Source organism: Ambystoma mexicanum, chromosome 4p (genome assembly GCF_040938575.1).
Source record: "Ambystoma mexicanum isolate Mex_15411 chromosome 4p, UKY_AmexF1_1, whole genome shotgun sequence".
Taxonomy (NCBI): Eukaryota; Metazoa; Chordata; class Amphibia; order Caudata; family Ambystomatidae; genus Ambystoma; species Ambystoma mexicanum.
In genome coordinates, this window is record NC_090927.1 from 1,142,343,203 (window position 1) to 1,142,363,426 (window position 20,224).

General features: G+C 45.6%; 1 protein-coding gene across 5 annotated transcripts in view; it reads right to left on the bottom strand.

The window, feature by feature from the left end:
* Positions 1–20,224, bottom strand: part of UTRN (utrophin) — a 2,010,688-nt gene that overhangs the window by 1,575,654 nt on the left and 414,810 nt on the right. For all 5 annotated transcript variants that reach the window (XM_069606729.1, XM_069606726.1, XM_069606725.1 and 2 more), the window contains one exon: positions 13,251–13,366. In XM_069606729.1, the coding sequence (XP_069462830.1) occupies positions 13,251–13,366 (116 nt within the window). The remainder of the gene's footprint in view (positions 1–13,250; positions 13,367–20,224) is intronic.

Sequence of the window (20,224 nt, forward strand, 5' to 3'; positions counted from 1 at the left end):
TGCTAGTATTTTTTTTATGTGGCCCATCTATTTTTTAAATAAAATTTTTTACTAGACCATCCCTTTAACTTACTTTGCATTGGGGGTTACCAAAGTACTTACCTTTTAATATTTGTGAGATCTCTTGTTTTATTCTAATAAACGTTTTCTTTGACAGGCTCCCAAGTATTGCCCTAAATGCAACAGTGATATATTAATGTCCACAGTGTCCTAGCTATTGAAGTCACCCGAGGGTGTAGGAAGTGTCTGTGTGCCATCCCAAATGGGTATTTTCTGATTTAGGGAAACTCAAGAGTGTGTATTGTGGAGTGTATTTGTGTGTCACTATTATATTGCCCCTTCTGAAAAGGCTTACTCAAACTGACTGTTAAATAAATTAATAATTGTTTAATCAAGAAACCTTGTGTGTAGGAGTTTATTTGAATACTTGTCACTGTGAATCTCTGTGCAACTCCCCAGCAGCTAACAATGACCCCTCTTGACATAAGCCTGACTGCTCAATACGCTACCAATTGCTGTAGTACAGACTTATACCAAAGGTTGGGTTGCTATTGCCAGGAGGTCACGGTTGTTGTAGTGCACCCAAAGGGTACTGCATACAATATTGCCTAGCACCTACCATTATGTAAATTAACTTAAGCTTGGAGAATGACTCCCTTCTCCTTCTGATACTTTCAGTACCAGTCTCTTGATTAGTATAGGATTCTTAAATATCTTCTCAGTACTTCTTTGATCATTCTCTGCAACTCTTCCAATAGGCTTGGGAGTTTTCCTCTCCCTTTTGGGAGCGCTTTCGTGGGTTTATACACATTTAACTTTCTTGACTATAGCTCTCAATATACTCTTAGTTATATTCCTGCCCTTGGGCTGTTATCCCCCTTCCTTTATTACGGTTCAGTTCAGTTTGGCCTGCCCAACCTTGTGTCCGATTCACCGTCTATGCCTTTTCCCATATTAGTATGATCACTGGCTTTTATTTCTCTTCCTTCAGCTTCTTAAGAAGTTGTACTTTCGAGTGGTCATACTTTGCATTGACTTTAGATTCTTTCCCCTTTTCCCAGGGTATTACAAACTCGAGATATTCTCTTTCAGCATCAAGCTCATCATGTTTCCCCTCTTGGGCTCTCAATCTTTCGCTTAACTTGCTACAAGATTATCTGTTTCCAAATTAGTACTGAGATGAGTTGGATCTACAATATAACTATCCCCTCTTCGGGGCCTCCATGGCTCCCTTACTGCCAGTAACCACCTTCTTCAATAGAGAAGGTCTTCTGGAATCTAGTTCCCTGGATCTTTCTTGCCTGCTGTTGCATTTCCTTCTTGGGCATAGAGTTTCTTGAAGTCTTCCCTCTGCTCTTGGTTTCTTTTCTCACTTCTTTCTTCCGGTCTTTGAACGTAGGACTAGGCGCCTTCATTCAGGCTTCTCCTTCACTATGGTCTCAGCAAAATTGTTTGGACCGTTGGTCCACCATGGATGTTTCCCTGTGGTCCTGCCACCATCTATTTTGGGGGCTCCTGCCATGCTGGGTGGTATTATTGGAATGCAGCCTGATGTGCTGGAGCAAGTTTGAAAAGTCACGAAGGGCCATCTCATGCTGACATTTTCTTTGCTCTCGCTCTCTCCTCGATTTCTCAAGGTTACGTTTTAATATGTAATTGTCTCAGTGTATTGGTTATTTCTACTTAAAGGGACATAGTGCTTTTCGGCAAAATGATGGCATCTCTGTAGAGTTTCATCGTCCCAGTTTGCAGGTAAAGAGGTTTCTGGAATTTGAGAACAATGCATGTATGCCGTAGGGGGTTACACGTGCGAACATGAGTTCTTGTTCCCTAAGGTGGAGTCTCTCCTTGTGAGGTCCCACTTGTCCCTACCCGTAGGCACGGTATTGCAGAGAGGGCTAACCTCCCTAGCCTCACAGGAAGGGGCGAATTCCCTCGATTCGTCACATACACGTGTGCATGTGTTAATGTAGGCCATATTTAGGGGGGGAAACAAGTTTCACCATCTTTCAGGCATTCCAGAGTGGCTATTCTGACGTGTGTGTGTGTCTCAATGTTAACTAGCTGCATTTCTTTTAACTTACTTGCACTCATTTTCTTCTTAGCCCTCCATTAATCGGATTTCCTCCTAAACTTGTTCATGAGACCCTAGTAGCTCCTGGTGCTTGATGAAAAACTAATGGTTAAGAGGAAATTCCCAACACCCGGAAGCTACATACAGTTCCTGCTCCATGTATTCCAATTTCGACCCCTGAAACGTGCGGGTGCAATTCTCTGTTCGCTAAATTACGTTATAGGACACAGTGTACACATCTGAATGACTAATTTCTATTCTGACCAACTGTCTGTATACCTTATGCAACTAGGAACGGTTACAGTCACTGGGTAATCGAGCAGTCAATATTCCTCGTACAATTTTCTTACACAAGATTAGTATCAAACCATCTTCAAAGATATTTATTTTATTTATTTATTGGTCACTTGTTAGGCGCTTATACAATTAGCAAAACTGTTTCAAAGCGCACACAGGGCAACAGTTTGGACACAGGGGAAGGTAGGCCATGAATTACAGCAAAGATAAATAATTGAATGAATGGTACAAACAAATAATGAGAATAGAAAGGGAGAGGAGACATACCTACTATGCCTTGTGAGTGTTCAGAACGTGCAAGTGCAGAGGGGAAGGGGGGGGGTGAGGGATAGGTGCAGTGGTTTCTCTGGAGAAGTGCTCAGGGTAAGTGCTAAGAGCAGACAAACGTAAGTGCAATCACCTGTGAGCAGGGTGAGCCTAAGTAAGTGCATTAGAAAGACAGCGGCTGGGATGAGAGATGTGGGGGTTCAGGGCCCCGAGGACACATTAGGGCCCTGCGCATCAGTCACACTACTGTACGATTAGCAGGGAAGAGGAGGAGGAGGAGTAGTAAGAGGTAACTTAAGGTGGTCATGCTCAAGACGGAGAGGGAGGCTATTCCACAGGAAGGAGCCAGCCGAGGAAAGTGATCGCCCACCAGCTCTCTGTTTATCAAACCACTTAACCCGCAAGGAGTTGGTGTCAGAGGAACGAAGGAGTCTAGAAGGGAAGTATTTGGTCAGGAAGTATTGAGGATAGAGTGGTCCCTGGCCCCAGATAGCCTTGTGGACGATACAAAGGGATTTGAATTTAATCTGTGCTGAGATCGGGAGCCAGTAAAGACTTTGTAGGCCAGGAGAGATGCGGCCCCTGGGCTTGAGGCCAAGATAAATCTTGCAGCCCTATTTTGGGTTAGCTGGAGGGGGTTGCAGGGTGGACGAAGGAAGATTAAGGAGGAGGCTATTGCAGTAGTCTAGCCTGGAGAGAACCAGAGCACGGGTACCATTGAGTCTCTGGGGGAAGGTGAGGAAGGGTAGAGTTCCTTTGAGAAGGAAGAGCTGAAAGTAGGACTTCTTGACAATGTCCGCAATATGAGGGAAGAAGGAAAAGGAGGAGTCGAAGATGACAGATTCCTGACTTCAGAGGAGGGGGGAGGAGTGGGAACCATGGAGGAAGGCCAGAGTGAAGGGAAGAAGGGTGCAGGAGACCCAATAGGGAGAATCTCTGTTTTGCTGGCATTGAGGCAGAGGTCATTAACAGTGCACCAGGTCTGGATGGCAGAGAGGCAGTCAGGGATGAAGGAGGGTGCCAGGGCGTTGGTGGGAAGTTTGAAGAAAAGTTGTGTATCATCAGCGTAGAAGGAGGAAATGAGTCATTCCTGCAGAGAAAGGTATATGTTAAAGAGACAGGGCAAAATAATGGAGCCCTGGGGGCGCTGCAGGTGGAGGAGAAAGTAGGGGAGGAGAAAGGGATCAGAATGGTTTTGGAGGAACAGTTAGGAAGGAGGTAATCCTGTCTAGTGCCCGCTCTGAGATGCCATGGGTGTCATGGAGCCTTTTTATGAGGATGGAATGGTTCACTGTGTCAAATGCAGAAGAGAGATCAAGAAGGATGAGGACAGCAGTGGCGTTGGAGTCAAGAGATGCAAGCAGTTCTTCATGGGTGTTCAGAAGAGCCGTTTCCGTGCCTCTGGATGCTCGGAATCCAGACTGGTGGTCAGATATTATGTAGATGTGCAGCCACAGTGGAACACAACATTCAACTGCCTGAAAAAACAAATATGCAGCTTGGACCTTTGACTAAACACAGAATAGACTACGTTTTGCAATTGGGACATAGCAACCCTTTTCTTAAAAATCAAAAAGGGTGCTAAATACCTGTCCCACATCACGAGCAGATTCATTTGGTCAAATAAGTTTCAATTAGATGGTATTATTGTATGTATGTAATATCAATCTAATTATAGTTAACTCAGTCATTGTGATGTATTATTGACCGGAAGCTGCATTAGGTTTTCTGAGAACATATGCCATTATCTGGTAACCAGACATTCTCAGAAGGCAAAGAAATTGAGGCTTTTTCACTACTGTCATGATCTGGGGAGTTAAGACTCTTGAGCCCCTTTCACTTAATGCTGTGTGATCCATCAAATGAAAGACGCAAGTCACTTAAAGGCCATTTCATATAAAAATATTTTTTAAATAAAACATATTTGGTTTTATTCACCATAAGGCCCACCACACTAATATATTACTCTGTAAAAATTGGTTTTAAAAGATCCTATGTTTAATACCCCGGCCCCTGAATTGTCAGATATACTGGAATAGATGTTCTCCGCTGGCCGTACATCATAATCGTATTTATTGAGCACAAACCTTGCTTCGGGAAGCAATGGATAGCTTTGCAATCATAGGGGGACGAACACAGTGAGGGACGCAGAGAAAAAGGGAGGAGGAGGGCGAGGGTGTGCTACTGGCAGCAAGTAATCTACAAGCAACTGGGGGGGGGGGGGCAGTGGGCAGCACATCACAGTGTCTCTGGTAAGGTGGAAAGTGCAGGGTGTGTGGACCAAAGTGTTGACGAGCCGATCCTTGAAGAGTAACTATAAAAGTGATGGGGCAAGTCTGGCGTTGACATGGAGGTTTGAGTCTTGGAGTGTAAACTGAGAAGGACAGGGTCTGGTTCTTTCCTTCGCAATTTAGGTCTGCACATTTCCTTGCTTCTGTGGATTGCAGGCTTCCAGAGATGCTGAGGTTCTCAGTGAGGTAACCTGGGGACTTCAGGACGACAGCCTTGTAGACTATGCAACAGGATTTGAAGAGGATACAGGCGTGCAGTGGGAGCCAGTGCAGCTCGATGAGGGTCGGCGTGATGTAGTTGAATTTGTGGTACCCTTTCACGAGTCTTGCTGCAGCATGCAGGACACATTTCAGGGGTGTCAGAGTAGTCGCCGGAAGGACTTCCAAAAGGACATTTCCACCATCCATGTGGAAGAGGCCCAAGGCTTGGGCAGCAGATCTGAAGTTGTTTTTCTGCAGAAGAGAAAGCTGCTACCAGGCCGTTTGTGTCTTCCTTGCTATGTGCGGTTTGAACATGCGCTGTCTGTCGATGTTGAACCCAAGGGACTTGGCACAGGTGGTCAGCTGGCCTATGAATCCCTTGAGGTTCATAGAGGAGAGCCAGGTCTGGGTGTCAGGGTGTTTGGTGTTGTTGGTCAGCATTAGGAATTGGATCTTGGAGGGGTTGAGCTTCAGGTAAGCACTGGACATCCAGGACTGGATCAGTGTGAGGCAGGTATTGAGCCCTTGGATATCTTCAATGGAGGATATCTAGTCATCTATGTATTGGTATATGTGGATGTTGTGTGGAGTGAGGGTTCCAAGCAGTTACATGTAAAGATTGAAGGTCGCGGGGGGGCAAGATGAATCTTTGGAGAACTCCACAGGCGATCGGTAGAGTTGGTGATCTGGAAGAATCAATTTCTAAAAACGGTTGGCGATTCAAAGGTAGGATTTGAACCAACTGAGGACAATCTTGCTGATCCCCATGCAGCAATGTAGATTGTTGAGTGTCTAGTGGACTGTATGTCAAATGCTGCCAAGGGGTTAAGGAGACGAGAATGGCCATCAGTGAGGATTTTAAGTGCAATGTCGATCACGTTTATGGTAGTCGTATCTGTGCTGCAACTTGGCCTGAAGCCAGATTGGTAGGACTGAAGGAAGTTAATGGCTTCAATGTGTGTGGCTACTGCTTTCACAAAGATCTTATATAGGAAGGGAAGATGGGTGATGGGGCGGTAGTTGCTGAGATTGTCAGGGTCCAGTGTTGGTTTCTTAAGAAGCAGGAGGATTTGGTCCTGTCATGATGGTCAAGGGGAAGGTGCATTGAGTTAGGGAGGTGTTGAGGATCATCTGGTAAGAGAGGAGTGCTTCAGTCGGAAGGGTTGAGTACGGAGGATGTCGTCCGCATACAATGTGGCCTTGAGGGATGCTAATGTGGAAGTGTCTTGAAAGTTGTCCAGGTAGTAGTTTTGCGAGATGGGATTTGTAATGTGCTGGCAGTTGTTGCTTTGGTGTCTATATGTTTGCGGATCATGTTGATCGAGATGACAAAAGAGTTGATGACGGTGGATTTTTGCTATCTTGTGCTATGGTTGGGCCGGGCAGAGGGATGATGTGCTTGATGGCTTTGAAAAGGGGTCTGCTTTCATTGTTGCCCTTGGCTATTGCGTTTTGGTAGTAGTTGGCCTTGGCAGTGTTGATCCATCGTTTGCATGTAGTACGGAGATCTTTGAGCAGGGTGTGATCAGATGCACTGCAGGATTTTTGCCAATTCTTTTCTTCTTTGCTGATGGTTCATTTGTTGAGGTTGAGTTCTTGAGTTTAGCACAGTGCTGAAGGTTTAGGCTTCAGTGTGCGCAGCTTCACTGGGGAATGTTGCTTGATGTTGTTTGTGAGGGTAATCTTGAGTTCTTGGAGAAGGAAGTTGCAGTCCTGGTTCGTGAGAGGTACATCAGCCGATAAGAGGTGGAGTTTGGCGAGGTATTCTGTGAAAGACTCCAATGGGAAGTTCTTGAAGTATCTGAAGGCTTGATTGCTTGGTTTGCAATGGGTTTGCTTGAGAGTTGTAGTGTGACATATTTGAAAAGGGGACTGCCAGATGGTCTGGCCAGTCGAGCAGGATGGGAGAGCTGTGATGGAGGATGGGTAGTGCGGTGATAATGAGGTCGAGGATATTACATTTCCTGTGAGTTGGTTCTTTTGTGTGCTCTGTGAGGTACAGTGTGTTGGGTAGGCAGTGGAGAACTTCATTCATTAACTTAGTTGCTGAGTTTCCATGGATGTTGAAAACGCTGAATAAGATGTTGGCATGGGTGAGAGACATGGTTGTGACCAAGTCTTTGAAGTGTTTCGATGAAGGAGCTGTTGGGTTTGGGTGATATGTAGATGAGATGAGAAGTGACTTTGTGCATTGGGGAGAGTGGGAGGTGGCAGGATAGATTTTCAAAAGCCAATGGTGATGACATGCAGTTGGGTGCATGGCCATGATGCCATTTGAAAGGTGGCAAGGCCTCTGCCAATCTTGTTTGGACGGTCTTGTTGTAGAATTCTGTAGTCATTGGTGGTGAGGATGTGGAGGTCATCCAGGACTCATTAATGAAGATGGCATCCAAGTCATGTGTGGTGATGAGGTCAGCGATGTCAGCTGCATGGTTTATTGCTGAGCGGACATTGGCAAGCATCAATTTTCATATAATGGTGGATGATGGAGTGGTGATGGGGTGTATGGTGACATGGCTGAGGTTGCTGCGATGCAGGGTCCATGATGTTACTGGTGAGCAGTAGGGTTGGCCATGAGTGGTGATGGTAGGAATGAGCTGTTGGGATAAAGGGGTAAAACATATTTGTGGGAGCCTACCTGATGTTAAGAGGGGAAGGGATTCTGGTGCTGTGTCCACCTGGTCCAAACAGGTCCAAACAGGAATTGCCCTTTTCTTCGTCTGCCCTTTTCTTCAGACGCCCGGGTGAAAGACATCCTTGATCTAAGAGTTAAGAACAGAAAGGAAGAGGAAGGGCTAAGAAGTTGGGTGGGGCTTAGGCCACGTGACCTAGATCCACTTGCACCTGCTCACCAACTGCAAGGAAAAGAGGCTGCAGGGATGCTTAAGTAGGGGGAAAAGGGCTGCAAAACAAGGCAGCACCATTTTAAAGAGTTCACCATTTAGGAATTTGAATTCTGGCACCACAGCACGTAGTAGCATGTTCGTCATTGAAATGCAGGTTTACTGCCTTGCAACCAACAAGCATAGCGACCAGAAAGCCAGGTTGTGAGTGAAGCTGTATATTTCTTTAGGGCCGTCTGGAGGAATAACTCAATTGACTGTAGTCAGAGAATATCCCTATATTTTACGACCACAATCAAATAACCTATTTAGCATAACTTGCATTTTAAGACCAGAATCAGATAATCAAAAGTATGTTGAATACTCTTTTGGAAGAGAGCAGACAGGCCCCCAAATAAGCGTCTTACCAGTCCTTTTTAAAGATTAAAATCCTGCAAGTACGACTGATTTCATCTTTCGTTGCATATTTATTTGCGCACTATTGAAAAGCAGAGGGTAGGTGACTTGACAGAAACCAGAGCATCTTGATCGTTATCTGCCTGAATGAAATCGCAGGCACAAAGGCAGCAGGCTGTGAGATAACAAATGGTTCCTGTTACATTTCTGCTGTGTTTTGTGTCTAGATGCTCATGGAGAGAAATATGCATGCATATTTAGGTTGCTTGCATGTCAGGGTCACGTCAATAATAAGATGGAAAACTTGGTAACAACTGGGAAGCATCCTTTGCACAAAAGTAATTATCCTAGTTCCTGCGCTTTTTGCATTTATCATCAGGCTGCATCTATATGGTCTGTTCAAACACAGTGTGTAGGGGGCGGTTTTCCAAAAATATAAAGCATTGTTTGAAGCCATACAATCTTTGCTACACAACTGTTTTAGTTCTAATGTGTTCTATTCATTTTCAAATTTATTCATAATCAAGTTTATTCATGAATTGGTTGCCTGTCGCATACATTTTGCAATCTTTTGCAGGCAGATCACGTTTACTCCTACAAAGAAATGAATACTCCAATTGTAAAAAGTGTGTCAAATACTCCCACCTCAAAACTTATCTGAGGCACGGGTGAGTATGGAATGTTTGGCCTTCCCTCTACCTCAGCCCCTTGTGAACTGTCTTGGAAATATGGATTGAGGGGCAGACGATTGACCTTGGTTCCCGAACCATGTGGCCGAACGTGCACCAGAGGCGTATGTTGCCTGAGCTGTAGATCTTGTGTAGCCTTGGCCACAAGAACTTTGCCGGCTTGACGGTGCTCCCCATTGCTGAAAAGGACAGTTAGAAATCTGATTAAGTGTCTTCAGTGTTTCATGGTTTTATTTCCTGTTTCTAGGGCTTGATCAACTGCTTTGCCAAAAACAAAAGACTTCATTTTCAATTAGCATATTTAAAAGTGTGGCCCAAATCTCAGACGCAATCAGTTTCTGAGCCACACATGTCTCTTTAGTATTTTAACCTCTGCAGTGATTCTCCCAGTAGTATCTGCTGACTCTAGGGCATTTTTAAGAACTGCATTAACAGTTTCCCCTCAGATAAGGCCTTGAGTATTTCAGACTTCAGGGGCTCTTGGACGTTAGCAATAAGTTCCTCTATATGGTCCCACTATGCCCTATTAAAGCTAGCCATTAAGGTGCTCTTGTTGGCAATGGACATTTGATATGCTGCAGAGGTTGCCACTTTTTTGGCAAGAGCAAAACGTTTACTGTCTGTATCAGGAGGGGCCTCAACAGGGGTGCCTGCCCTTTTTTGTGTTGCGGTAACGATTAGCAAGTCTGATTTTGAGTAACCCCTCATAAAGAAGGGGGCCGGTAGGCACCAGTCTAAATATTTTCTCTACTCAAAGGTTAACTGATTTGTTTACCCCTGGAGTTGTAAAGTAGGGGGTCTAGCCATCTTTTTATAGCTTTAAGTAACAGGATGTATTGGCTAATCTTTTTCTCGTTGAGGAAGTCATCCAAAAAATCTGTGTCCTCCTCGGATTCATGTGTGCATTTTAAAATAATGGGCCACTTTCTTAAGCGGGTCATTATGTAATAAGTTGTTGGCAATGGGCGAATAGGAGATGGGGTCCTCGATATCTGGTGAGGGGCAGGGAGGTAACCCATGTCTGTACCTGTGTTATACTCCTCAAAATATGCATCCTTGTCTGTGTACAGCTCGATTTCTACTGGCTCCTCGTAAGGAACAGACGGTTCAGTTCTTGGCTTCTTAGATGGCACCCCCTCTTACAAAATCCTGTGTTTGCATTGAAAAGTGTGTTTTTCTAGTAACTCCATAAATGAAGCCCTTTTATTAATGGCTAACTCAAACCAAAGTTTTGTCCATTCCCCTGAAGAGCCTAAGGGTTCTCGCGGTGGCAAAGTAACCATGTCTCTTGCTTTGCCCGGTTACAGTGGTTGTCGCATCTTTTTGAGACTACTTGACAAAGGAGAAGTGGCTTTGAAATGTGTCCGTTTTCTTTTTTCAACATGTTGCGAAAAAGTAGTTTGACATATGTTTTGGTTTAGCAACGGTATACTTTGTGTCGAGGCCGTCAGCGTGGACGTAGGCTTAAGGCCATGCATCGATTGAGAAACTCTAGGAACAGGTGTTCTATGTTCGTTTCCGTTCAGCTAAATGAATCAACATAATGCCCATCCATCTATTGCCAGGTAAGGTATAGCAACAAACTTGTTCATCATTGAAGTTTGTAAACAAGTTATTCATTGATCGTCCGAAAGAACATTTGAGGAAAAAGCACATTTAAGACAAGCAGACAAAAGTTAGGAGTTTAAGCAGTTGCGTACAAAAGGAGGGCATTCATTACAAGCATTAAGTACCAATACACAAATGCACTATCCAACTACAGGCCGATTTCATCCCCTACCTGGCAAAACTCCAGAAAACCTACATATATAAACTAACCCAAGAACACGTAGAAAAACACCACCTGCTTGACCAAGCTCAAGTCGGTTTCAGCCCTGCAAGAGGAACGGAAACAGCACTACTATCCATCTGTGACGACCTAAAAACTAACGCAGACTCGAACGCAAACTCAGCATTTATTCTGCTCGACCTCTCCGCAGCCTAACCAAAAGACTCGAAGACATAGGCATAACAGACACAGCACTACTCTGGACTAAATCATTCCTAGCAGACAGAACAGAAACCGTATGGATTAAACCCTTCAAATCCACTCCACGAGTTAACGTCTGTGGAGTGCCACAAGGATCCTATCACCACTGTACTTCAACATCTACCAGACTCCAGTTATCAGAATGTTCAAAAAATACAACATTACATGCTACAACTACGCAGATGATACTCAAATCATCTACAAAATCAAAGACACCCAAGCGGATCAATCAACCCTAATCGAATGTCTAAAAGAAGTCTTCAACTGGATGACTGCCAACAACCTGAAAATCAACCCAGGAAAGACAGAAATCATGATCATACTCAAAGACCAAGAGAACAAACCCGCCATCCCATGGCCAACGGAAATGGGAACCGCACCATCACCATCTAAGGTAGTAAATAAATCTGGGAGTCCTGATGGACAACACCCTAACCTTAGAACCACAAATAAATGCCACAGTCAAGAAATGCTTTTTCCTCCTCCACACGGCAAGAAGAATCCTACCTTTCCTCTCCTTTACGCACAAAACACTCACCATCGTCGCCCTCATCATGTCAAGAATCGACTATGCAACCAGCCTCTACCTTGGAATACCAGAATACCTCCTGAAGAAACTACAACTGATACAAAATACAGCAGCCAGACTACTCCTCAAACTATCCAGGAGAGACCACATAACTCCTGCCCTAAAAATACTATACTGGCTCCCAGTAAAACATTGCATCACATTCAAAACAATGTGCATAACGCACAGGATAATCAGTGGACAAGGAGCAGAATTCCTACAAAAGAAAATAATCTACAAGCCAACGAGACGCCTCCGGTCAAGCAACGAAATCCGCCTGTAACTAAAAGCATACCTTAAGAAAAAACTTGGAGGCACCTCCTACCACTTAGCCGTGAAACCCTGGAACAACATCCCAAAAGAAATAAGAAACACCAAAGATCACCTAAAATTCAGGAAATTAAAAAACCTGGCTCTTCAACACCACAGACCCAAACTGAAAACCAAAACAACAGAAAGGAAAAAGGATGACTAAGCTTAAGAGGACACTGACAACTCCCAGAACTGACTAAGAAACTCCCACAAAACCTAGACAGGTGACCCCAAATAAAACAGAACACAAGCGACACCCATAAAGACAAAATCAACAACCCGAACCAATCCCGCCCAACTTCCTCAGTCACCCCTTAGCTGCTACCAGGTACCACAATGTTATAGAATTGTCAAAATATTAGCAATCACCACACTAACTGAGTTGTGGACATTAGCAGGTACACTGGCCATATGAGTGGGAAAGGAAGACAGGTAAGGTTATGAAGGAAGTTGATGGAAGTGGAGGCCTGATGTGAAAGGTACAGTGAATACCAAACAAGCCCAGATCAGGACAGAGGCGCAGAAATGCTCCCACACCCCATCTGGAGAGATTACGCAAACCCAACGCCTCAATTCAAGATAGAAATGCCAAGTAATCAATTCCACTAACAATTTCCCCCTCTGCATACACCTCTCAAACTCCAAACCAAACACAACCACAAACCTACAGCACAACAAACCGCACAAAATTCACATTGCAACAACAAAACAAAAAACACACAGACTCGCACAGCAGTACATGACGACTACCGGCCGCAAAACCCCGAGTCCCAGCTAACGGAACCACCGGGCTGAGGCCGCCAACACCACATCACTGCTTTCTTGCACTTTTCCAGCTTCCCCCCCACTAACTCACCCTACACCTTCCTCTTTCAGAGCCGCCAGAGGGCCAGGGGACCACTCCGGTGGTGATAGTGCGCGGTACAAATGTCCTTTAACATTGACATATAACACTGCAGTAAAACACAAAGATCAACCAGGACAACCAGGATCTCATGCCAGCATCTACTATAGCAGCAGTCTGCAAACTTTGGCTCTCCAGATGTTTTGGACTATCAGCCCAAATAGCCTTAGCCAGCAGAGTCAACAGTACAGGATCAATGGAGTTGCAGTTCAAAACAACTGGAGACCAGGGTTGCAGACCCCTGTACTATAGACACATAGTGTCTAGAAGGCACCAGGAGGTAAATATTATTGGAAATGAGCAAGCACATATCTAATGTTTCACCCACACCTCAACAACTGAGGCCCATAAAATCCTCAGCAAAAAGCCCACGGTATACCTTCTGAGTCCAGCAGCTTTTCTATCCCTAGACGTTTCTTGGCCACGTTGAAAGCATGTTCCAGCCTCTCGTTTGGAGACATTTTGATCACTTTTTCCCAACTGAAGAGTTCGGGTCTGAAGAAATAAAAAGAGAAAGATATTAAGGATGCATATTCCTCATTTTACACTCCTGTTTAAAGGGCATCTGACAGCTTTTTCAGGGAAGCACGGACTAGGCCCTTTGTCTTAACCTGCACATTTACAAAACAACATTCTATTACTATTTTGGGCTTTATTTACGAACCAAAAGTAACCATGTTGAAATAAATGTAGCCCAGCCTAAATCAGGTGGAGGACACATTAAATACAACTACATACAACTAAAATATTAACATAATGTGAGGCACTCAGAGTTCTATTGTTATGGACTGAAGTAATGGCCTTACTGCGGTACTTGGCCTTTGCTTCAGTTAATCTGTTAATTAAGAAAGAGATAGGACTCTGCACCAATATTTCTTTGAAAAGAGTGAAATTGTGTCTGGGTAACACCAGGTCTTTACGTCCCGTTTGCAAGAACCAAATCCACTTAATGTTTTTGGGATAGTCAAATAAAATACATTTGATTAAAATAAGTCCATATGTGAGCCACTTGCGCAGTCCATAGTTACCCTGAAAACCTGGTGTGGTTTGTGGACCTCAGGGATCAGAGTTTGAGATTTCTGTAGTAGGATGCCTTTGAACCCATAACAAGGCAGGCATCATCAATTCACCAGATTCGGGATTTACTCACTGAATGTGTATGAGAAAAGTCACCTCTTATTAATACCAGCCAAGATTTGTTTCTATTTTTATCATTCAGAAAACTAAATTTTTAATAGTTGCTGGATTGGTAAGTGCAGCTTGATCCACATGTCAACAGATGAGCCACATACCTGCCTACTTTATACCATAAAATCAGGCAAATACGGCCAACAAAGAAACATTTTTAGCAAACAGAAAAACGGGTCTGACACTGCTCATGTGATGTTTTCATACCAGGGCCATGAGCAGCATCTTCGACACTGGTACAGTGTTGCCTAATAAAAAGGCTGCACATGACCAAAGAGCTTACTTTACTTTAGAGAAATTGCTAGCTACAAACCATTTTTGGCTTACAAGACAAATGGCTGTTTTTTTCCAGAGTAAACTATATTTTGAGTTGCCGAAAACGTGCAACTAAGGAATAGGAACTACATATTTTCTCCATATAAAAATCTGTTTACTCTCAAATTCCCAAACCTCAAACTCTTATCTGGAGCCCTGCCTACCCCTAAAGCATGGCAATGTTTGAAAGGCTTATCGCAGTCACACTTGAAAGGCCTTCTAGCACAAACAGAATAGTTAGAGTAGGCATTTCTCCCTGGTTTTCCTCCAGCAGTTTACCACCTTCTCAAGCAGGAAATGACAACAATGACTGGAGGCGATTGGAAAAGGAGAAAACCTTGAAAACTAAATGAAACAGTGAACAAAACAAATTACTTAGATCCATGTACTATGTCACAGACGTTCACTAGACTGATTTGTGCCAACAGCAATAACACCCTAGGCACAGAGTCTCAGTGCAAATACTAAGTTAACTATGCAGTGTTCCTTCTTGTGGCGGCTCGGAATGTCGCTATTGCTACAGGGTTTTCTCTGCCTAACTAAAGTAACTCAAGGTGCTCGTTTGTCATCAGGAAGTCCAAAATAATATGTCCTCAGCCTAAAGCTACCTCTATCTGACACTACCACTAATATGAATAATTAAAGTAGGCCAAGAGAATGTCTCATCTCCTGGTCATATCCCTTTATGACTTTTCTTTCTTTCTTGTGGCTTTTTCTCAGGGTTTTTCTTTGTTTCCTTTTATGCTCGAGGTACCAATGTCTCTGATTTTAACAAAGTTACTCACTGTAGTGACTACCTTACTTCTAGTCCATAGTCCCCTTTCCTCCATACTTGTGGGACATTCCATTCGTCGGAACGGGACCGGAGCACTTTTGTAAAAAAGCAAACTTTTTTTTTTACACAGGGTACTGCACATGGCCGTAACCCCGCCCTCCCGAGTTCCACCCCGCGCATCGCCCTTCAGTCCTTTTCTATCGCCAGGTCCAAGACCATTTAAGCAATAATGGAGGATACTTTTTAGAGGGGCCAGCAGGCGGGCGTATGGAGGAAAGGGGATTATGGCTAGGAGTAAGGTAGTCACTCCGGTGAGTAACTGTTATACTCCTACCTCCCATCCCCTTTCCTCCATACTTGTGGGAGATTCCCAAGCACGCACAGTTGGCTCAGGTGGATGGAAAAAAAAACCTTTACTGGAATAAGTTCTTAAAAACAGCCTGGCCAAATTGGGCATCAGCCCTAGAGCTCAGGTCCAAACAGTAATGCTTACAAAAAGCTGATGGGGAAGCCCACGTAGCCGGCTTGGGATGGTTTCCCAAGGGACATACTTCTGAAAGGCAACAGCATCTGCTTTGCCACAAACAAGAGCATGGATGCCTTTCGGAGGTTGAAGGCCTTGAATGCTATAGACTTCTGAAATACAGGAGGCCATCCATCGTGAGATAATTCCTTTGGAAGACTGTTTCCCTTTCGGGTCTCCGGATGTGACAAAGAGTTGTGAGGAGCCCCTGAGTTCACTTGTTCCATCGACGTAAAATTTCAGGACTCGCCTGACGTCTAGGTTGTGTAAGACTCTCAGCATCTGATGCCGGATTAGGGAAAAAGACAAGTAAGGAGATCAATTGGTTCAAATGAAAATCGGTAACCACCTTAAGCAGGAAGGATGAGTTTGAAGCACAACCTTATACTTCTGGAAAGTGAGGAACGGGTGTTCCACACAAAGAGCTTGGAGCTCACTTACTCGCCTCGCCGAAGTCACTGCGATCAGAAAAGCGACCTTCCAAGAAAGGTATTTGAGATCGGTAGTGGCCATGGGTTCAAATGGTTTATGGCATAACACAGTGCGGACCACATTCAAATCCCATTTGGTATGAGGGGTGCCCACCGGCAGGAAAAGATGAAGCAGACCTGCAAAATGCCTTCTAATGACCGGATTTGTCAAAGAAAAGGAACAGCTGTCCGTGGACAGGTAGGCCGCAATGGCAGACAAGTGCTGCAAGACAAGACATGAATGCCCGAAGCTGCCAGGTGAGACACGAATAATATAACAGTGTCAACCTTGGCGAGCCTGGGGTCAAGCTGTTTAGCTAAGCACCAGTGGCAAAAAACAGAGCCATTTGCTCCTATATTGAACCCTCGTAGAAGGTTTGGATAATGAGCATGTTGTCCTCAGACAAATTAAACTGCGCTAAAGATCTGAATTCAGGCACCAGGCCGCCAAGCTGAATGATTGTGGGCAGGGGTGCCACATCTGGTGATCGCTCTGGTGAAGGAGGTCGGGAGTCAACGGCAATCTGATCGGAGGAAGAATCGACAGATGCTGAAGTTCCGAAAACCAGAATCTGGCTGGCCACCAAGGAGCTATGAGGAGGAGAGTGCAATTCGAGGCAGTGGAGGAAAGGCATAAGCCTTCATGTTGTGCCACGGAATCTCAAGAACATCTCGCAGGGAGGACACCCCAAGGCCGTCTCTGGATGCATACAGAGGAAGTTTCCTGTTTGTTTAAGTCAAACAGGACCACTTCTGTGGAGCCTCATTGGTGAGAAATGGTGGAGAGAACATCGCTGTTCAATTCCCACTCATAACTGGCTGCTGACTGACGGCTGAATGAGTCTGCAGTTACATTGATGTGACCCGGGATGTGAACAGCCAGGAGCCAAACCTTGTGCTGGATGGCCCATTTCCAAATCTGTATAGCTAGGTCCACAAGGAGAGGTGATTTGGTGCCACCCGGCTTTTTGATGTAAAACATTACGACAGAATTTTCTGTGCGAACACGGAGTACCTTGTTCGTGTTAGATGGTTAAAAAGCCTTGAACGCAACAAAAATAGCTAGGAGTTCCAGATAATTGATATGAAACTGCCTGTCCTGAAGTGTTCAAAGGTCGAATACTTTGAGATGACAGCATCACACCCCACCTCAGAAGGGAGGAGTCTGTAGTAACCGTCACTTGTGGGAAGGGCTCCTGAAAGGACGCCCCCACCGAAAGGTTGCTGTTCGAGGACCGCCACAGGAAGAGCTCAGAAAAGCCAGCTGAGTACGCCTCATCTTCAGAAATGCAAGAGGAAGGGCTAGCACGCAAGAAGCCATGAGGCCCAGGTGTCTTTGCAACCACCAAGCTGTCATGTGCTAAGACTAGAGGAAGAGCGGACATGTGGCTGATGGGTCCGCAATCCTGTCTGCCATTAGGAACACCTTGGCACTGACCGTATTCCAACGGAAAACCCAGGAAAATAAGGTCTTGAGAGACCGTCATGGAAGATTTCCACCAGTTCACCGACAGCCCAAGGTGGAACAGGAGCTGGAGGAGAGACTGGAGATTGATCAATGCCGTCAGTGCGCAAGGCGGCGTAGGAGCCAATCGTCCAAATATGGATATCATGAACGCCCGGCAGCCTGAGGAAAGCTGCGATGACCGACATAGTCTTCGTAAAGACACGTGCCGCTAAGCTGAGACCAAAAGGGAGCACACAGAACTGAAGTGTTCCTCTCCCTGGGAGAACTGCAGATATTTCCGATGCAGGCTCCATATGCGTCCTGAAGGTCCACTACACTGAGCCGCTCACCCTTCCCAAGAGAGGACTTTATTTGGCAAGGCGTGATCATCTTGAATTTTTCATGGCGAAGAGAAAGATTGAACTGGGAAAGATTGAGGATAGTCCGCAGGCCAGCCTGGTTGGGTTTGGCCACTGAACAGACGGGAGTAGAAGCCCTCCCCTTCCTCCCCAAGGGGGAACAGGCTCCACAGCCCTGAGGTCTAGAGGTTTCTGTACATCGGCTCTGAGGGAGGGCGACCCGATCTGGTGGAAGGTAGGGTTGAAGGGTGCGGTAGGGGGGAGGGGCCAGCAAAAGCCCACACGAGCGATGGACAAAACCCACCTGTCCTCGTTGATTGTCTGCCATGCCTCCAGATGAGACTAGATTCATCCTCCCACTGGACTCTCGTGCAACCGACAAAAAACATCATTTAGAGGATTTGTCAGCTGGGAGACTACCTGTCCCTGGAGAGGAGGCTGGTGGGCGAGAGAAAAACAGACCACCTTGTCGTCATTGCTTTCGGCAGGGCCCGCCAACCGGAGCTTCAGTATGGCGTGTACAGCGATCCTGAAACCCCCTGACTCCAGAGAAGGACTGAGTTTGGGTGTCTGACCTCTGTGTATAAGGGGCCTTAGCTGGAGCTTTCGCTCACTACCGATAAAGATTTGGCGGTTTGGGTACTCGCTTTAGTCTTTGTGAGTTCCTCATCTGTAGAAGAATGGAACAATTCCTTGCCATCAAAAGGAAGGTCCAGTACTTTATCCTGCACTTCCTTTGAGAACTTCGTCTCGTGGAGCCATGCCTGCCGGGAGATGTCAACCCCGACCATAAGGCCTTGAGCAGAGGTATCTACATGGTGGGCCGCAGCTTGCAGTAAATCCTGTGCCAACACTTTGGCGTTCGACAAACCAGCTTTAAAGTCGTCTACCCTATATGCAGCTCTTTCCACAGCCTCAGATTGGCTGCTGCCAGGATGAGCTCAGTGTTAGCTTGATGAAGTTGGAGCGCCAAATTGGAAAAGACTGTCTTGCAAAAGGCGTCAAGGAGCTTATCCTCTTTGGAGAGGATTTGGGCAGCTGCCGTGGAAGATGCAGAGGCCGACTTGGACTGGAGGGTGGCTGCTGCCACCACTGTTGACGAAGGGAGTGGACAAGCCGATAAGGCTTTCTCCTTCGAGGCGTGAAGCTTGTATTGAGCGTCAGTCCTCTTGTTGAGATGTAGCCCGGTATGGGCTTTATCCCAGACCTTACGGGCCTCAGCCAAGACCTCCTTCTGGAGGAACAGGCCGGTGGGCTCCTGAGGTGATGGGGTAAAGGCCCCAGAAAGCACCCGTTCCTGTGGAGTGGGCGCCTCAGGTACTGGAATATCAAGTAGGGCCATCATATTCAGGACCTAGTCATGGAATGCTCTAACAGAGCGGGGCTGTTCATCGCTGTCCTGATCCACTTGAGGCTCACCCAGTGAAGCGGTAACAGAAGACTGGTCCACTGCGTGTAACGCCTCAGGTTTTAAAGTGTTATCCTGTGCTGCCAGTGTCTTCTCTATGGGAGACAGCATGGGCAGAGGAGTGATGGAGGAGGTCCGACAAAGGCAGACAATCTTCAGGGAAGGCAGTCCCATATACGCAGATATGGTGGTTGGCCTAGAGAGTTCCCTATGGGAACTGGAGTCCTTGTACCCTAAGAGGGAGTCGCTCCTCTTGACCTCCTTGAACCTATCCCTTTATTTAAAGAGATTGCAGCCGAGATTATACCTTGGATTACACACTGGCAGTCAATACCTCCCTTTCCTCTCGTCAAATTCCTAGTGACCTGAAACATGCATTAGTAATCCCCACTGTTGGAAAAAACCTTCTCTGGATCCCTCAATTTTATCTAATTTCCATCCTATTTTGCTTCTCCCATTTCTTATGAAATTACTCAAGTTTTTGATTTCCCCTCTGCTTGGTTCTTTGATCCTTTCCAGTCGGGTTTCCGACTTGGTATGGGGACTGAGCCGATCTTGGTGTCTGTCGTCAAAGTCCTTGTTCGCCTGGTAGAGCAGGGTGGCATAGGGGCGCTAACTTTATTAGATTTGTCGGCTGCGTTCGACACCGGAGAACACCCTACCCTGATCGCCCAGTTGTCTTTTTCAGGTTTGTCGGCCAGGTTCTTGCCTGGTTCTCTGCCTTTCTGGCTGATCGCTCACAGTCCGTCTATCTTACCCCTTTCTGTTCTAAGCCTGTGCCACTGTACTGTGGTGTCCCTCAAGGCTCTGCCTTATATCCCCAACTTGTTCATCTATATTCAGCCACTTCTTGGCCTTATTCACTCCC